Source organism: Eublepharis macularius, chromosome 12 (genome assembly GCF_028583425.1).
Source record: "Eublepharis macularius isolate TG4126 chromosome 12, MPM_Emac_v1.0, whole genome shotgun sequence".
Lineage (NCBI taxonomy): Eukaryota > Metazoa > Chordata > Lepidosauria > Squamata > Eublepharidae > Eublepharis > Eublepharis macularius.
The window spans coordinates 10,334,063-10,352,908 of record NC_072801.1 but is presented as its reverse complement, the minus strand read 5'-3'; the positions used below and the strand labels follow the sequence as shown (position 1 = coordinate 10,352,908).

General features: G+C 45.8%; 1 protein-coding gene across 2 annotated transcripts in view; it reads right to left on the bottom strand.

Annotated features, from left to right (window-relative positions):
* Positions 1–5,676: 5,676 nt before the first annotated feature.
* The window catches only part of WIPI2 (WD repeat domain, phosphoinositide interacting 2), a 32,474-nt gene continuing 19,304 nt past the window's right edge, over positions 5,677–18,846 (bottom strand). The window contains exons 5-12 of one of the 2 annotated variants that reach the window (XM_054995048.1): positions 17,348–17,445; positions 17,120–17,212; positions 15,680–15,750; positions 14,019–14,126; positions 12,301–12,465; positions 9,413–9,520; positions 8,527–8,657; positions 5,677–7,547 (exon numbers count right to left, since the gene is read on the bottom strand). In XM_054995048.1, coding sequence (XP_054851023.1) covers positions 7,435–7,547; positions 8,527–8,657; positions 9,413–9,520; positions 12,301–12,465; positions 14,019–14,126; positions 15,680–15,750; positions 17,120–17,212; positions 17,348–17,445 — 887 coding nt within the window. In that variant the 3' untranslated portion in view covers positions 5,677–7,434. The remainder of the gene's footprint in view (positions 7,548–8,526; positions 8,658–9,412; positions 9,521–12,300; positions 12,466–14,018; positions 14,127–15,679; positions 15,751–17,119; positions 17,213–17,347; positions 17,446–18,846) is intronic. The other variant, XM_054995049.1, reaches the window with a different exon arrangement.

The window sequence follows — 18,846 nt, the reverse complement described above, 5'->3', positions numbered from 1 at the left end:
CATTGCTCCATCTCAGAACTGACTACTACCGCTAGCAGCATCTCTTCAGGGTCTCTGGTTGAGAAGGGTCTTTTCTCAGCTACCTGAAATCCTTCTTCTCTGGAGATGTCAGAGACTGAACACAGAACCTTCTAGATGCAAAGCTTGCATTCCACTGCTGATCCACAGGATCAAACCAGAGAAATCCATCAGAATATCTCTACCAGCTGAGCTTCTGTCCCATGGTTTTGTTACAGGTGTTTAAGCCTGGGTTAAGCCAGGACAAAGGGCTCTTGATCTTTGGCTCACAGCCTGTGGCCTTGAGGGAGCCACAGAGAAGGCCTACCTGAGGAAGCCAGGAGAGGCCCCCAGTCTCCCGGCTTTCCACAAATGATGCAAAACTGAATTATTCAAAAAAATTTTTTTTTACTCAGATAGGAGGGCTGTATTGTAGGGAGGGCTCTCAGATGCCACACTAATGAGTTAGGAATCAATAGACTTTACCACTATGTTGTACTGGATTCCTGCTTATGCTATATCTATGTAAACTTGTATCTGTTTACCCTATGGTATTGTTTGTGGAAATGTTCTTGATATTGAATTTATGAATCTCACTGTGTAATCCGCCTTGAGTCTCAGTGAGAAAAGTGGACTATAAAAGTCATACATAAAAAATGCATGATTTGCATTGAGTCATATAAACTTGCATGCATTGATTTGACCACTACGCTGTTTCTAAAAGTTGCCTGCTTCTGCTTACACTTTTTAAAAAATGCTGGTTTTGTTCAAGCTTTTCTTGATTGTAATCAGGATCCATTTTGCCACATGGTGGTGCTTTGCCCTGGTGCACGCAGTCTCCCCAGTCAGATGCAACCCATTATTTTACATTATGAACCATGCATCCCCCCCCCCCCGCACAAACCAATATCACCTGCCCTATTAATAATATGTAAAAAGGTGTACACTTCACCGCTTCCAGACTCCTGCAGAGAAACTGACAGTAAAGGTCAGGATCAGAGTTAAATAGTGAAAAGCCAGCACCATCTTGAGCGATCTTCCCCAATTAAAAAAAAAAATTAATAGCAATGATCATGGAATGAATCAGAAAGTAAGATGGGAATGTGAGTGTGCGCATGTGTTGGGGTGAAGAGTAATTTCTCCATGTATATTTTAATGGTTTCAGACATGATTTTAAAACTGAGGGGTGAAGGGAAGAAATCATTACACCGTGACCTCTTGAAAAGCAGATTGCTCTCAAAAGGTGGAGGAAAGCAAGGGCTGGGTCTTCGTTTTGGAAAAGAAGTGAGCGCCAGAAAACAGTGGCAAGTTGGGGATCACTGGTCTAGGCGTGGCCTTGCAGCAGCTCTGCAAAATCTTAGGCAAAGCTATTTCATAGCTCTACTTTTGGATCCACAAGATTCTTTCACTGGAGATGCCAAGGACTGAAGCATGTGCTCTTGCTATCAAGCCACAGTCCTCTCCTGGCTTGATGGCTGCAAAGAAAGAAGCCAGACGAGAAACAATAGCCCGGTATAGTTCCACCAGGATGTCCAAGATCAACTAGAAATATCTGGTTGGTTCATACTATCCTGGCCCTTTCCATTTCATAGACGAAACGAGAGACTTCCATGCCCCTGAGGAAAGGGGGGGGGGGGCTATAGCCGTAGTCTGGCAGCAGGGTCTGGTGGGCACTAGTGGGGCCAACACCATCCAGACCCCACCACATGCAGAACTGCAGGCAGGCAGAGATGTCTCCAGGAGGCAAAACTAGTAAGTCAAATTACATATATGTGTGTATATTACATTGCGCATGGGGGCCACACGGTTTGGTTTTGGTTTTGCTGCAATGAACTAAAAAGGCCACTTTTCTAGTATTCAAGTTACTTTTGCTCATTGCTCGCAAAGCTGACTGAGGAGCCTAGGGCTCCTTGCTCCTTGGTGGAAGAGCGAGCAGATGCCAATAAAAAAAAGCATCCCTAACAGCCCCACTTATCCCGGAAGATGCCCCCCTAATCTTGACTCCACTGACTTGGCCACATGGATCCGTGCTATGGCTACTGCAAGGCTACACTACTATAAAGCACTCTACAAGGGTCTGTTCTTAAAGACGACCCAGAAATCAAGGTTAAGCCAGCCACATCTTAAAACTTATTTTTGCTCAGCTCTGTGGAAGGGCAACCCTTCTCTAACTCAATCTCTCACAAAGCTGATATTGATTAACTTGCAAGGAGAAGGTCTTTTGCAGAGACCTCTGCTCCTCTCAGCACAACGGGGTCCTGGCATTAAGGTGTGCTAGGCATTAAGAGAATAAGGGCCAGGAAAGGGGTCCTACCAGCAGCTGTGCTGACCTCTTCAGTTTAGAGTCCCAGAGATGTATTGTACTTTCATAATCAGAGCTAGTGTCAAGGGTCTGCAAGCAGGTTTCTCAAGCAATTTGAGAAATTAGCTGCCCAGGGTAACATTCAAAGAGTGCTTACTTGCAGGCTGGTTCTTGGCAATATTTAGCTCATGGAAGGATTTGTGCCTCAAGAAACTAGACTGCAGGGATTAGTAGATGCTTTTTTTTGTTTAGAGGTCAATGGCAGAGACTACAAGGAAGAGTTTTAAAGGGGAACTAAAAAGATGGAGGCTGCAGAGAGAGGACAGATGCACACTGCCTGCAGCTGCAGGAGCCTGAAATGTCTATTGATCTGAAGGAGCTAGCCTCTCTTTTGGACGCAAACCTCTATCCCAATTTTAATGTTTCCTATTAAAGGCAACCTAATTTTAGATATCGGACGCCTTCAGAAGCATCTGGGAGAGGACCAAATTTGCTTGTGTGTTTTATAACAAGGGTGTTGAATCAACATTAACACACACACTGCAGGTTTCTCTCCCCCATCCACTTATTCTAGGTCTTGCTCCTGATTCATATTCATTAACACGTTTCAAAACCAAAGTTGGGATTTTTAATAAAACACATTTCTGTCATCTACAAAAAAAGGGACAAGTTACTTGACTGAAATCCCTGAGTTCACACCTTTGATGCTGAATTACTTCCAATTAAGATGGCAAGAAGGTCAAGAACTACATCAAACAAGAACAGGGTGTCAGGGGTCATCTTCATCATGCTCCAGTTTTTTCTTGGGTGAGTTTGCATTCAGAATACATAATAGTAAAGAATCCAGTAGCACCTTTAAGACTAATCAACTTATCTGTAGCATAAGCTTTTGAGAACCACAGCTCTCTTCGTCAGATGCATCGTCATCGTTACTAATTTGCAACTACAGGCTAACACAGCTAACTCCTCTGGATCAGAATACATAAGGTTTCTGTATTTTTAGGGATTAAAGCCAATCGCCTTGGGAACGGCCCTCTTGCAGACATTCAGTCAGTGATCTCCCACTCTCAGCCTCACAGGGCTGTTGTAAGGATAAAATGCCGAAACAAGAACTATGAACCCTGCTGCATCACCTGTACTCAGTTGCCCTCAGCTTCGCTTACCTCACAGGGTTGTTGTGAGGAGAAAATAAAGGGAGAAGCATGTATGACAAGAGGCTACTTTTTAGGACAGAATACAGGAAAACAGAATAGTTTCCAATTGTCAAAGGTGTCAGACAAGGATGTAGATTATTTCCCCACTTGTTCAACCTCTATGCAGAGCATATCATAAGGAAAGCTGGATTAGATTTAGAAGAAGGTGGAGTGAAAATTGTTGCAAGGAACATTATCAACTTGAGATATGCAGATGACACCATGTTACTACAAACCCAAAGTGGACCAACCACGACCGAAGGCGTAGGAATGAAGGTTTCCCACATCATACCATTGGGAAACCTTTATTCCTACGCCTTCGGTCATGGTTGGTCCGCTTTGGGTTTGTGCTTACAGTACCAGTGCAGCCTCTTTTTCGTTTGGACACCACGTTACTGGCAGAAAACAGTGAAGACTTGAAACAACTACTGATGTAGATTAAAGGAGAAAGCACCAAAACAAGATTACAGCTGAACATCAATAAGACAAAATGACGACTACTGAGGAATTACACAATTTTAAAGTTCGCAATGAGGAAACTGAAACTGTTCAGGATTTTCTATTCCTTGGTTGAATCAATTAACCAAAAGGGAGACTGCAACCAAGAAGTCAGAAGACCGAGACTTGGAAGAGCAGCTGTGAGGGAGCTAGAGAAGGTCCCTAAAGATAAAGGTGTCTCTCTGGGAACCAAGATCAAGATAATCCAAACTATGGTATTCCCCATTATGATGTATGGATGTGAAAGTTGGACTATGAAGACAGCTGACAGGAAGAAAATTGATTCATTTGAAATGTGGTGCTGGAGGAGAGTCCTGCAGATACCATGGATGGCCAAAAAGACAAATAAGCGGGTTCTAGATCAAATCAACCCTGAATTCTCTCTAGAAGCTAAAATGACAAAACTGAGGCTATCATACTTTATCTCAAGAGAAGACAAGACTCTCTGGAAAAATCAATAATGCTGGGAAAAGTGGAAGGTAGTAGGGAAAGAGAAAAATCTAAAACGAGATGGCTTGACTCAATAAAGGAAGCCACGTCCTTCAGTCTGCAAAATCTGAGCAAGTCTGTTAATGATAGGACGTTTTGGTGGTCTTTTCATTCATAGGGTCGCTATAGGTTGGAGGCAACTTGACGGCACATAATGCACACACAAGCTCCTTTGCAGAATGGCAGGATAAAAAAGATGCACCACATAAATAGTGGTGAAGGGGCGAGTTCCTTATGATGCGCCTTCCGAGACAATGGCCTAGGGGGCAAAGCTGTTTGTTGACCTCACCCAGTTTCAGTACTCCCCTCCCCCAACGTTGTCTCTCACCAGTACTTTGGGCAAAATCTCCTTGTCCACACTGCCTCCACTTGCTCTCTGCCTTCCTTTCCATGACCGTCTTTCCTTAGAATCTATTCTTCACAGGTGGCTGGATTTATTTGGCTGCCTTTTGTCCACTCCCCCCCCCACCAAATGCACAAAGCTAAGGGAGGTTCACCACCTAGTGGCTGCAAAATGAACAACAAGGAGCTGTACTCTGGGACGGTGCGGAGACAGAGAGAGCCATCATTCCTCACAATGCACTCAGTGGGCCCCTGTTCATCAGCAGGGCAGTAGCATGCAGCTTCCCTGGAGATGAGGTTTCTGCATCTTAAAAGCACAGAATACAGCTCAGGGAAGCTGCCCCCTCCCCCCAATTAATGATCCCCCTACTGGAGAACCTCCAAGAAGCTTCCAGAGCTCCCCGGAACACACTTCAACACCCCTCCCCAACACAATCTGCACTTATAAGGAGAATGTCTTTTTCTCCTGATCCAGAGGAGTTAGCCATGTTAGTGTGTAGTCGCAAAATAGTAAAGAGTCCAGTAGCACCGTTCAGACTAACCAACTTTATTGTAGCGTAAGCTTTCGAGAACCACAGCTCTCTTGGTTAGATGCATCATCAGATGCATCTGACCAAGAGAGCTGTGGGTCTCGAAAGCTTACGCTACAATAAAGTTGCATCTGACAAGAGAGCTGTGGTTCTCAAAAGCATATGCTACAATAAAGCTGGTTAGTCTTAAAGGTGCTACTGGACTCTACTATTTTTCTCCTGAGGCTCATCCATTTCCCTTGGTTTAGAAGGCAATCCTTTTTTAACTTTGTTGGAAGGGTTGTTTGTTTTCTCTCTTTGGGGGAGGAGAGAATGCCACAAAAAGGGAGATTGAGTAATAATTTAATTGAAAAAAAGGTGGCTAACAATCTAAGAAAACAAGAGGTTCACACTTGAAAGGGTATACACATCATTGGTTTTGCTCAACGAAACAGATCTAAAAGGTTAAAAAAAAACAACCCCCACCCCCCCAAGGCACATTACAGCTCCATAAAAGCAGGTAACAGTTTTGCCCAACTTTGGTCACTCTTTACCAGAGTCCAGGCAGTTCCGGAACAGGATCAGCCCCTTCTGTGACATCAAGAACTGCCACACAAGCTGTTGAGGTCACGCAACATGCCACAGAGACCTCAGAAGAGATGGTACAAGAGATGGTAAGGGGACACATTGGTCAAAACTGGGATACAAGGGTGTGTGGGGGCTCAGCCCAGCACCCAGAATGCCAAGGGAGAATGCCTGTCCCGTGACCAAGGGTGGAGAAGCGTGCCATGAGAAATGTGGGGCTGCACCCCACCCCTCACCCCGGGAACAGCAGGTCTCCATCCTCATTATGCACTGTTTAGAAAAAGAACTTTGCCCTGCCTTAACCCATTCTGCATTTCCTTGCTCATCTTAGCAACAGCCAATGATGTGATGCGGAGGGGAGAAACACACCCCATTCAGGATTCCAGGTTGGTTTCACTACACATTACTTGGGGGCCCACGATAGACGGCTGCCCTTTCCAGCAGCAGCGGCCCTGTGTTTCTCTATCACCTACGTAAGAGTATGCTCAGCTGCAAAACCTGAGTGCAGGACCTACATATTCTGAAGGGAGCGCCATCAAGTTGTTAGCAAGAAGGATGACTAGCTTTGGAAGTATTAAAGCAAGCTTCAAAGTGGGCAGATGGTATTGGTCAGGCAAGAGGCTGAGGAGCATGCTTTCAGGGTTAGTAACGCGAGATCTTTAATGCTTGACACCTTGGCTCTACTTTCTGATATGTAGTAAAGTCAACACGACTGACAAAGAGCAGGCTCCACCCCCAGTTCCTCTGCAAAGCAGTTCTCTCCATGTCACCTCCTTAGGGAAAAAGCAGCCACGACGTCTGGAGCAGAGGCCTCTCCCCCTTTTGGAGAACACAACAAGTTCCACAAGCAAGGCAACATTCAGAAGGAGGTTTAATTAACAAAGTGGTCCAGGAAGAAAGGATGGGGAGCTGGAAAGAGGTTGTGAGGGAGGGGTGGCAGCAGCAAGAGAGAACCCAAAGGAGGGGGGGGGAGTCCTAAAGGTTGCATTCAGTCACCAGGTGTGCCTGCAAGCCCATGCATGAAGACCTGTATGTCTGAGCAGAACAAGCCGGAGAATCCAGAACCAAAACCTCCCTGCTTCCTGATGAGTGGCCAAGTGTTATGAACATGTATTTATTTATTTTAAAAAAACTGAAAACTTTTGGTATAAAGTGAATCTGCTCGCTTGGCACAAGAAGGCATGCAAAGCTAGGGAGTGCCACAGACCGCGCAAACGGCAGGTTTTGGCAACAGGAACAGCAAAAAAATAGAGAGAGAGAGATAAAGATATATCCTCACACCTAAAGGATAAAGCAGGCTTTTAAAGCTACCAAAGTGAAACCATATCTTTTCCACCCCACCCTTCTCCTAATGGCATTGAATCAAAATTACAGCTAGAATGGGTTATTTTCGTTGCCGTCCAACTATTTAAGAGTCTGTCATCCTCTCTCCATCTCTCTCAAGTTTGTAGCAGCACAGACACAAGTGTCCTCCAAAAAGGCTGGGCCGGCATTCCCTGCCTCAGGAGCGCGTCTGAGCTCAGTCCGTCCGAAGAATCATTGGTGGGTGCTCACTGTCTTCGTCCAATCGCAGGGCATTGGTGTCGTCTTCAAGGCAAGCGCCACCAACTGCACCTAGGTCCTCAGTGTAGGCTAAAGAAACAGAAAAAAAGCAAGACGGGATGAGAAAGTGCCTTCGGGAGTATATCTGAACTGAGCCTCCTGTCTTAGGTCCAACTGACACATGCAGAGAAATCAATGAGGAACACACTTCCTGCAATGGCGCCAGCAGACCATAGACAGGGGGTTGCACACCTGAATGCTTACCCGCGGTATATTAAGAAAAAAAGAAATGAAAAGAAAGCTTTCGAAATACCTTACACACAGAAAATTAGAAGACTATTCTGAGTACCAGGAAACAGGCAGAAAAGCAAGCTGCTGGCAGAGCACAGTGTTACACTAGAACTCAAGGCATCTGATCAAGTGGATTGGTAGTAAATTCAGGACAATCTGAAGTTATGCATTGTGTGAAAGTATTAGCTTACAGAATTCACTGCCAAAGAATACAGCAATAGCTACTAATACAGAAAGTGGAAGGTGGACTATCAGGTAGGGCAGGTGGCTACTAGCCGTAAGGGCTACACCGGATCACCAGCTTCAAAGGCAGCGTGGCACTGAATGCCAGTTGGTGGGGTAGAGGAGCTATCACCTTCACGGTTTGCTGGTGGGGGAGGGAGAATTTGGGTGCTTGCTACAAGAAACAGGGCGCTGGACCTTTGGCCTCTTCTGTTTGTTCTGCACCCCAGCCTGGTTCACACATGCAGGGCAATGGAGTGGCAGAGAGTTGAGAGGGCCATTTCAGACTGTAGTCAGAGTACCACATTTTGGACTGCTCCAAAGCCTTCAGTGGTGCAGTCTGTTTTCCCACTTCATTCCTACCCCTTTCCCCTCAAAGTGTAAACCAGGCATCAGTCGCTATTACCAGATCTTCCCTCCAAATATAAGTACTCCAAAGCAGAAGATTTAAAAGCTCTCAATCAAGGCAGACCATGCCACTCAGAGGTCATCTCTTGGGACCTTTCTTTCACAGATGCCTGCCCACATCGCTCAGTAGCTCTGGCTTAACTCTTACCATGTCTCGTAGGGGAAGAAGGCACATAAGTACCTTTATTCACAGCAGTACTGAAAGTCTGCGCTACTAGTGGCCGGTCATGTGACGCAGATTCTAAAATCTCATTGGCTGGCTCCATGCTGCCATCCAGCCTATGGGAAGAGCCGAACAAAATAGTGTTACCAATGGAGTCAGTATTAAGCATGTTACCACTACGTTAGCATCCCTTGGCTGTTTGCAAAGTCAAGCAGCAGAATACACTGCGTGCATCCAACACCCACAGCCACTGATTTGTAGAGGCCGCTCCCACTTCTGATCCATTTAAGATAATACTGCTTGAACCCTCAATGAATTCACTGGGAACAGCCTCTGTGTACAATGCCCTGCCTCGTGCTTTATGAGCTAGCCACACTGCAACAGAACAGCAAACTGCAGTGTCCAGCCCTGATCAGAAGCAGATGAGAAAGCTCTGATTTGGAGCTAACGCATAACTCAGGAAATCATAGCTGTCACGCTCAACCTTGGTTGGCTCTGAAAAGAAAAGGAGATTTGAACACAAGAAACAATGGGGAAGGAGCCCTGAAGTTCAGGGGAGGAGCACCTGATCTCCCGACTCAAGTTACGAGATCGGACAATGCTCTCTTCCTTCTGTACAGGGCGACTCATATCTGTATAAGCCTGACTCAGTGCAAACTTACTAAAAGTAAGTTCAAAAAGACTTGCTAATAGGTAAACGTGCACGAGGCTGCAGCTAAAACTCACTACACATTTGCTTTTGAGCTCTGCCTTGTCCTTAAAAGGCACTTCCAATTCCAATCATTCCTGGAGATCAGCTCCAAGACAAGCAACCCCCAAACAGCTTGAATGCAAAACGAAAGCATCTCACAAGGGACCTGGGGAAGCTTACTTGTGCTGTTTCATCAGGGTGCATTCGCCTCCTTCCTGGGGATCCAGATTGTACATGTACAGATAACCATCTGCGGCTCCCACCAACAGACGAGGAATCTTCTGAATTCTGGAAAATGACAGAGTTTAGAAATGTAATTTAGAAATTCCTCCCAACTGATTTTGCTAAACTGGTAGCATGCGCCACGGAACAACAAGGAGGCTGCTGGATCAGAGCATGGCTATCCCATTTCCAACAGCGGCCTGAACGACACCTCTAGACAGCTTATAGGAGTGCAAAGACAAAGGAAGCCCCCATTCATCCCCAATGCCGGGTACTTAGAGAAAGACAGCTTCCTCTGTACGGGGAGCCTCCACTTGGTTAACAGCCACAATATACTCCCTCTCTTTAAAGACGCCCTTTTTCGTTCATTGTTCACAGCAATACTACTTATAACACAAAAGAACTCTTCCGTTCAAAACAGGGAATCATTTAAATCAATTTCTTGTATCTGCAACCCAGCACCTGACTGTTAAAGAACAGAAGAGGATGAACCCTGACAGCACAAACCACATTCCATGTGGCCTTTATACATTACCGAAGTGTCTCTCTATCTGACTGCAGATAAGTCAATCGCCTATTGTGCCTCCCTACGAGTTCTCTTGTTATTCTGCTCTTCATATAATTGCAGATATCCTCAACATTATCTCATTTACAAGTTTAAAAAAATATGTATCTTTCTTTGGGTGTAATGATATGATTGGAAGGTGCCTTATAGGCCATCTAGTCTGACGCATGACAGGAAATCAGCTTGAGAAACTCTGATAAAATAGTCGACCAACTATCTGCTTGAGGGTTTCTCCCCTTCAACCCCCAATAATTGGTTCCAGCGTCAAACTACACTCACCACTAGGGAGCTTCTCTCCTATCTACCCTCCTGTTACCTCAAGCCCATTTAAATCTAGTCTTGTGCCTTCGTGCAGCACGAGGGCCGCTTTGCCTTCTTCCACACACTATGTATTCGAAGAGAACAGTGTATCCCCTCGAACAAGCTTGGCTATAAGGAAGTGCTTTCAAAGAGATGCACTGGGAATGAGACTACAGACTGTCTGTTGATCCCACTGGGCAGTTCCTGCATTGTATAATATGTCAGGTTTAGAATTGCTTCTGCTCTCTTTCAACTCTATCAGATTTCAGCTTGCTTTCAAATCTGTACAAATTTTGCATTTGTGTACCCTATTGCACTATTTATGAATGTCCCTGCTGTTGATGGTGTTGACTTACACTGTGTAATCCGCCTTGAGTCTCAGTGAGAAAGACAGACTATATACAATGTAAATAAATAATATAATCTAGGCAAATGGCTGTCTCATCAATGTCCCAAGGGCAGCAAACTTCTCCATAGTGGCTTGGAACCCTCCCTTTGTGGAAGAGACTTCTGTCTGTAGAGCAGGACTTGCCTATCCTGTCCCCCTGCAGCCTAAAATGCCCCCCCCAAACATGATTCCTGGAGAGACAGGGTTACCCCCCCCTCCTCAGGGTGTAGAGGAAGCTGCAGCAGAAGGGGAAAAATTGGTGAAAACCACACCTGCTTCTGTTAGTGGAAATTTTCCACGGTATCCGATCTACTGTGCAAAGACACACTTTCTTTGAGCCTTCTTTTGATTAATTTCATTGCTCCAAACTTTATGAAAAATGGAGGGGAAAAGGCTCCCTCCTCCACCCACCACTTTTCTCTATAGATCCTCCGGACGTTTGGCAATGGCTTGGCTGCAACTAGGGTAATTTTACGATTCATCCGGAACTCCGGCCTTTGGAGAAATCCGACAGTTTCTGCCACAAGGCAGCCTTTCCCACCCTGGGAGACTGGATAGCCGGAGGTTTAGTACAATTACAACTGGAAGCCTCATTTAACTGGACAAGCTGCAATTCATTTGATTAATTAATTCCCACAGCTCCAGTCTACACCAACGGAGGTTACTGCACCGACAGCTGGTTCTGATGAGCAAGTCTGAGCAGCCTTCGTGTCTGATCCTCCGGAGGGGAAAGGTAGACAAACCCAGGCCAAAGCCCTGCTATTTAAAGGGCTGCTGTAAAATACACAATTGAATTAAGAGAAAGAGACAAGCACCACCTTGGTGGTCTTTGCCCAACCAGCAGTCAAACCCAGCAACAGGCACTGGATCTGCACATTATGCAGAATTATGTGGAATTGGACCCACCTGTGAAGGGGCAGTGCTTTGATCAGTCACATGGAGACTGAAACATCTCTGCACGAAAGCAACGCACTGACTGATCACCAAATCAGAGTGCTGCTTGTTAACCAAATGCTCCCTTAAAACATTCAATCTTTGCAGGGCACAGCCCAGACTCTTCAAGAGAGGTACTGAGGTTTATTATTTGTTCCAAGTTCAAAGTGAATCCCTGAATTTACCAGTGAATAAACAGTCAACATGTTAATTAAAACGTTAAAAAAGCATCTGATAACTCTATACATGCTAGAGTGAAAACTGTACTACTTTGATCTGAATTGCACTTTGAAACCTCCCCTACAGAAAATAAAACAAACACGGTAGCTTTTGACTTTGGAAGAATTTTTAAAGGCAAGGGAGCATTCCCCACCCGTAGCCTGTAAGTGGTAAATTCCGCCACGCCACTTCATTCTGCATGTGCGACCACTGGCTTTCCAAGCACAGGGCATGTTGCTGTTGGGGGGGGGGAGGGGGGCTCACCTGAGGCTCCTGTGCAGATCATTATGAAAGCCCTGCAGGAATACACCAGTTCTTTCAACTTGGCTGCTCTTTTGTGTCTGATTTTCAAAATGTAACAAATCAAGGCTATCTTTCCTCTCTGCCTACAGGCAAACAGAAGGGTCATTAAAAAAAACCCACCCTGATGCCCACACTCACGTGGCCAGCGCACAGATGTTTTTGTGCCCACAGAAGGGGAGACGGACTGTTGCAAAGGCTCGGCCTTGGTTGAACATCTCTGTGACCTGGGCAGGCAGGTAGTTCGTAGAGACCATCAGCACTTTTCCAAAATAGCCTGTCCAGGTTGTGGGTTCCTCCTGAGGTCTGGAAGTGAGGATGGCGAGGAGAACTTCAGACAGACATCTGGTAACATTCATGAGCAGCACCAGCACTGCATCTCTCAACTGCTATGGGGATTAGGGAGGATACGGTTCATTCTACTGCCGGCTGATCTTGTCGTATCCTTGGTTTATCTTTCTCGGCATGATTTTTTTTTAATTGAATGCCAATAAAAGGTATTGACTGACTGAGCAGCAACAGCACTCTTCTATCTGATGTCCAAATATGTTTCTCACTCCACCTAACAGAGCTACTGGATAGTCACCAGGCAGCTGTCGAAAGCAGCAAATCACGGTTGATTAAAAACAGGGTAGGAGGCCTGACATACCAGGGGGACCTCCCTGGAATGTAGGGAAAAAAATCCCTTCTTCTGGCTCATTTATCAAAGAAGAAGAAAAAGAGCCCCCTGCTCAGGCCTGAAGGGACGTAATGTGGAGAGCAGCTGGAAGAAATCAGTTTGCTCAACTCCCAGGAAGTTTAGGACATTTAGGAAGTCTTGGAGGAGGAGACCTGGGTGGGGGATTGTTGCCAAATTCCCCCTCATCCCCCTTGACTGCTCACAGCCTCCCTGCTTGTAAAGTTTCAGTTCCTCTAATCCTAAACCCAACTTTTGAGACAGTTTCAGGGCTACATTCTCACAGCTCTGCCCCTGCACTGCTGAACTGTATCTGGAGTGGCGTGCCTACAGTCCACGTGTGCAGTGACCAGACTCTTGTGCTTGGAGAGACGGTTCAAATCCCACCCCATCCCTGGTTATGAAGCCTGCTAGGGAAACTTGGGCCAGTCACTTGGACTCAGTTTGGCCTACCTCACAGGGTTGCTGAGAGGCCGTAAGTGGAGGTGGGGGGAACCACCTTTCTCCCCAATAGGGACCCAAAGCAGCTTACATAATTCTCTATTTCATTTCATCCTCACAACAACCTTATGAGGTAGGTTAGCCTGAGAGTGTTTGACTGGCCCAGGGTCACCCAGCAAGCTTCCATGGCAGAGCAAGGATTTGAACCTGGGCCTCCCAGATCCTAGTCTGACACTCTAACCATTACAACATGTTGGCTCTCATGCTGCTTTGAATGTCTTGGAGAAAAATCCCAGTAACTATCTATAGAATACCGCAGAAAAAATCCCCACCCTTCTGTACAAAGGAAGACTGGACTCTGACACCATTGCATCACTACCTTAGCTGACATTCATTTAATGCCTTTATGTAAAATATTTATACCCACTCCCCTTAGCTCCTCAGACCCAAAGCAGCATCAGCCCTACATGGGCCGGCACTGTAATCAAAGTGGCATCACTCATAAGCCCGTGCTTCAGAGTTCCAAAGCACAGGAACAAACATGTGCAAACATCAGAGAGGGACAGAAAAAGTCGATATAAAGATTCCTCTCTGAAAGTGAAATGGTGGGCAAACCACTCACCGCATCACAATTTAAGCTTGGCTAGACCATCAGTGGCCAGATGCAGCCTGCAGACACCAGCCAGGCCACCCCTGATCTAAAACCAAGGCATGTAACTCCTGGGGCTGTGACAGAACTTACTTCTCTTTCACAGTCTCTAGTTTGAAAATGTGCACTGTCTCTGTGTTGCTGGACGCCGACAGAAACATGCCATCCATGCTGAAGGCCAAGGAGGAGATGCTGACACACCTGGAGGGAACAGGAAGACCCGCCCATCAGTTCTCACCTCTCTTAAAACAAGCAAGTACTAAAATAAAAATAAATTATTCTGGACAAAGTATAGGTGACAGCAGCTTGCTCCTGGAAGCACTGCATGACTATGCGGGGAGGGGCTTGAGAGAACTTGGAAGGAGGAAGAAAAAACTTCTGCGGTCAGATGGAGCAGCAAGAAGGTTCCCAACAAGGTTTTGTTTTGGTCGGCACCCCTCTCCCTCAATCACACTGACGTTTTGCTTCTTCCCATCTTCGTTGCTTAGAGGCCCAGGCAGGACAGCCAGCAGAGAGTTCAGGCTCAGGAGCACCCCAAAGCTCTCTCACTGCTCACTAAATAGGGTCCCAGTGCTACAGGTTGAATGTAAAAATCAGAGTATGAGGCACTGCTGTAGATTTGAGAGATCCAGGTTCAGGGAGTTTCCTTTTTGTCTCTGGGCAGCAAGACCTCTTTGGATACCAAAGGAGTTAGCCATATTAGTCTGTAGCTGCAAAATAGTAAAGAGTCCAGTAGCATCTTTAAGACTGACCAACTTTATTGTAGCATAAGCTCTCTTTGTCAGATGCAATTTTATTGTAGCATAAGCTTTCGAGAACCACAGCTCTCTTTGTCAGATGCAATTTTATTGTAGCATAAGCTTTCGAGAACCACAGCTCTCTTTGTCAGATGCAATTTTATTGTAGCATAAGCTTTCGAGAACCACAGCTCTCTTCATTCTTGAAAGCTTATGCTACAATAAAGTTGGTTAGTCTTAAAGGTGCTACTGGACTCTTTACTATTTTGTATACCAAAGCTCCCAAGGGGACAGAAGCTAGAGTAGTTGGTGGAGAAACTTTGACATGAACAGAAGCCCTAGTGAATCTGGGGACTGCTTGCTTAAGGGAAAAAACCGCAGGTGTGACAGCATGAAGAGAGGGGGTGGAGGTGCAGGAGTCCAGGGGAAGTGGGGTGACTGCAGCAGTGTTCTAACAAGGCCCTTACTGGTCTGCAGTAGGAGAATTACAGAAAAATGCTAGAGGTGGATGGTCAAGGTCCTGAATAAGAGTAAACTGTGGCAAAAAGGGGGAAAAAATGAGTGGGGTCTAATTTCACAAGGGCCTGGAGACCAGGGCTTTTTTTCTGGGAAAAGAGGTGGTGGAACTCAGTGATGGACCGCACAATAATGTCACTTTGGGTCAGCTGGAATGGGGGGGGGAGTTTTTTAAAGTTTAAATCACCCTTGGAGAAAATGGTCACATGGCTGGTGGCCCTGCCCCCTGATCTCCAGACAGAGGGGAGTTGAGATTGCTGAGTTTAGACTTTCCAGCTGAAAAAAAGCCCTGCTGGAGATCAAAAAAAAAAATCAAGGTCTTTTATTAAACTAGGATTACTTTCTGTGAAGCACAACTGGCCTGCCCACTAGAAGATCCAGTACCAGAGAACACGTGGCAGTTTATAATAATTCAATAATAATACACTTGGTGAGCTGTGGGATACAGGGGGGAATGTACTGCAAAGAAGCACGGCTTCAGAGATCGAAAGTTTACTTCACCTCTTCACTCCTCTTCGGAATTCAAAGAGTTTCTGCCCCTCTGGAATGGAAAATACTCGGATCACTGTCCCCTAGTAGAATAAATAAGAGCGAAGAGAGATCTTGGGGGTTCAATACAAATAACTGCTGCATAGCTCTTACCATTGTTATGCACGGAAGTGTGACAACAGGGATTAGTATCGCATGCCGTGCGCATTTGGGAGTTCTCATCAGAACTGTGGCATGGATCGGGGCCCAAATACATTTCTTGGTAAGGACAATTTTTGGAGGGCAAGATAACTCAGGAGGGATCTTCATCATCATCACCACTGCTTAAGATTATGAAACTACGTCCCGTTGTTAAGCTTCATATCAGATGCTGGATCCTGAAGCTGAGGCTAACGGGGAAGGCCTGGCCAGGGAGTGAGAGGTGGGAGGTCCTGCCAGGATTTGTGAGAAAGCACGGACAAGAAACTTGACTCAGCTGCAAGGAGAAGCCCTACAGCGTCACACTTCATAAAGTAGTACAAGTGTGGGGCTTGTGGTGGGACAGACTTTTTTAGTTGGTGCAAAGCGTGAGGAGGGAGAAGGGAAACGTCCTATTTTAGCTTGATGTTCCCGGCTTCCAATTCCATATACAATTCAGGATACCTTTTTAAAACAACCAAATGAACAGATGTATAGCATGCACCAACCAATATTACTGAACAGTAAACCAGTCGTAAGCAGGGCTTTTTTTCAGCTGGAACGCGGTGGAACGGAGTTCCCGAACCTCTTGAAAATGGTCACATGGCTGGTGGCCCCGCCCCCTGATCTCCAGACAGAGGGGAGTGTAGATTGCCCTCTGTGCCAAGCGGTGCGGAGGGCCATCTCAACTCCCCTCTGTCTGGAGATCAGGGGGCGGGGCCACCAGCCATGCGACCATTTTCTCCAAGGGCAACCCAGTGAGTTCCACGACCTCTTTTCCCAGAAAAAAAGCCCTGGTCATAAGAACAAAAGTTTCAGTTTGGATGTTTTAAAAAAGAAACCTTAATACCCGCAGAAATGAAGGAGAAGTACAGCTAAGACTACCTTGATTCAGACAGCATGATAAAATGTGGTTTGGCCCCATGTGAACAAGCTTGGGACTTGCTAGCATGACCCCTCCCCCATTCTTATTGGTAACTGTTTGGTTTGCAGAAGCCGCTGCAGCTTAACTGGCAAAATATAACTTGTGCTTAGCAATCTTGCAAGGGAAGCACAATTTGACAAGCCATAATTTGCTGGTCTGGATACAACAACAAACTTGTTTTCCATAAACCAGAAACTCACTCATTACTTTTCAGAACATGAGAAGGAAGGATTCACACAAGCCAGCCAGGAGCTCCTTTCTGAACTCTCTGAACGTTTCCATACTGTCCCATAAACTACAGTACAGCTTTCGCTGTGCTCCATGCAGCCCTGACTGAATTGGAACTGTACCTTTTCGGATGCCGTGGCCAGCTTGGTGCCACTTGCGTCAAATGCTAAGGCTGCCAAAGGACTGTCGTGGGCAGGGATCATGTTAGCGGCTCTCTGAGAAGAAAGAAAAAAAAAAGTGACCAAGAATGCAGAGATCAGCCCAGCCCAGTCGGCCAGCTTGTGGGTCGAGGCTGGGTCCATGAGTGCAGCTGAGTCGCTTGCAGAAACCAAGTTCCTAAGGAAGCTTACCAGATTAATGGTGTCAAAGACTTGCACTTCTCCAATGCTCGCACTCCCTGGGTAGGCCAGATAACAGTTGTCATTGTTTATTGACAATGCACACAAGCCTAGGAAAGAAGGGAAAGCATCACCGGCCATGACATGCTTCGGAGCATGAGAAAGGAAGAGTGGCTCGCCATGAGGGCCATAACGAAGAGCCTGGAATGCTTCCCTCTCTCTGAGAAAAGGCAACACTGACACTGACGCTTCTCAGCCAATGACAACAGGAATTGAGGTGAGTAAGAGCAGCAGCAGCCTAGGGATTTTTCTTTAAAGATTACGGTGGAGAAACTGCAGATGCGTGTGATGATGCAAGCCATATTTCTGAAGCAAAAATGTCTTTGTTTCTGTCACAGACTAAGTGGAGTTCACTTCTGGAAACTCTGTGGCTTGGCTCATGCTAACTCCCCCACCCGCCCCTTTCTGACTGCAATCTTCTACATGCCTTCTGTGTCAGTTGACCCTCAGAGCTAAACCACACGAGATGCATTACACAAGGACACTCGAGTGAAGGGAGACGCAATGATAGCTGGGAAGTGTAGTTTGAATTTCACCTCTCTCTACAGAGCCAGCAAAGATCGCTCCTCAGAGGGTTTGTTAATAATTGACAGATCCTTCTGGGAGGCAAAGAGGAAATTTAATAAACCCTCTGAGAAGCGATCTTTGCTGGCTCTGTAGAGAGAGGTGAAATTCAAACTACACTTCCCAGCTAACACTGCGTCTCCCTTCACTTGACAATCCTCGTGTAATTCATCTTGTGTAGTTTAGCCCTCAGTAACATGATGAGGGTCAAGGAGGGTGCTGCAGGGGAAAAGGGTATAGGAAAAAAATGCCTCACATGAACCCCCTTTCACAAACAAAAAAGCCTGCCATGAGCAGGAAGACGAAAACAACAGACCAGGGCTCAAAACAATCAAAAACCAAAGTATAATCCAATTTCATATATTACAAAGTGCAGAAGTGCTATATATACATGCATACGTACATAATAGATTATACAATATCGTTCAAAAGTGCATAAATACAGAGTCCAATCATTAGCAAATACAAGGAGATTACAAATCTTCACTGTCCGAAACAAATCCACCAATTAAAGTGTGAATGCCAAAATTAACAGAGAGAATCGGCAGGTGGGGGCTTGTGCCAAATATTATTCATTAACAGTCCATGAAGTCAAAAACATGTGGAAAACAACGCCGACGGGGGTTTGCAGGCAAATAACATTAACCCGTTTCATTAACTCCTCACTTCCTCCAGGGCGTAAAACAGTTCGGACTGAACATATTATTTTGACTCTTTATTATGCTCTACTCCAAAGTTTTTCTGTCTGAACAGCTCACGGACCTCAACTTATACTAAACGCTCACTTCTGCACTTTGTAATATATGAAATTGGATTATACTTTGGTTTTTGATTGTTTTGAGCCCTGGTCTGTTGTTTTCGATTTCCTTGTGCCGGGGTTGCCCTTG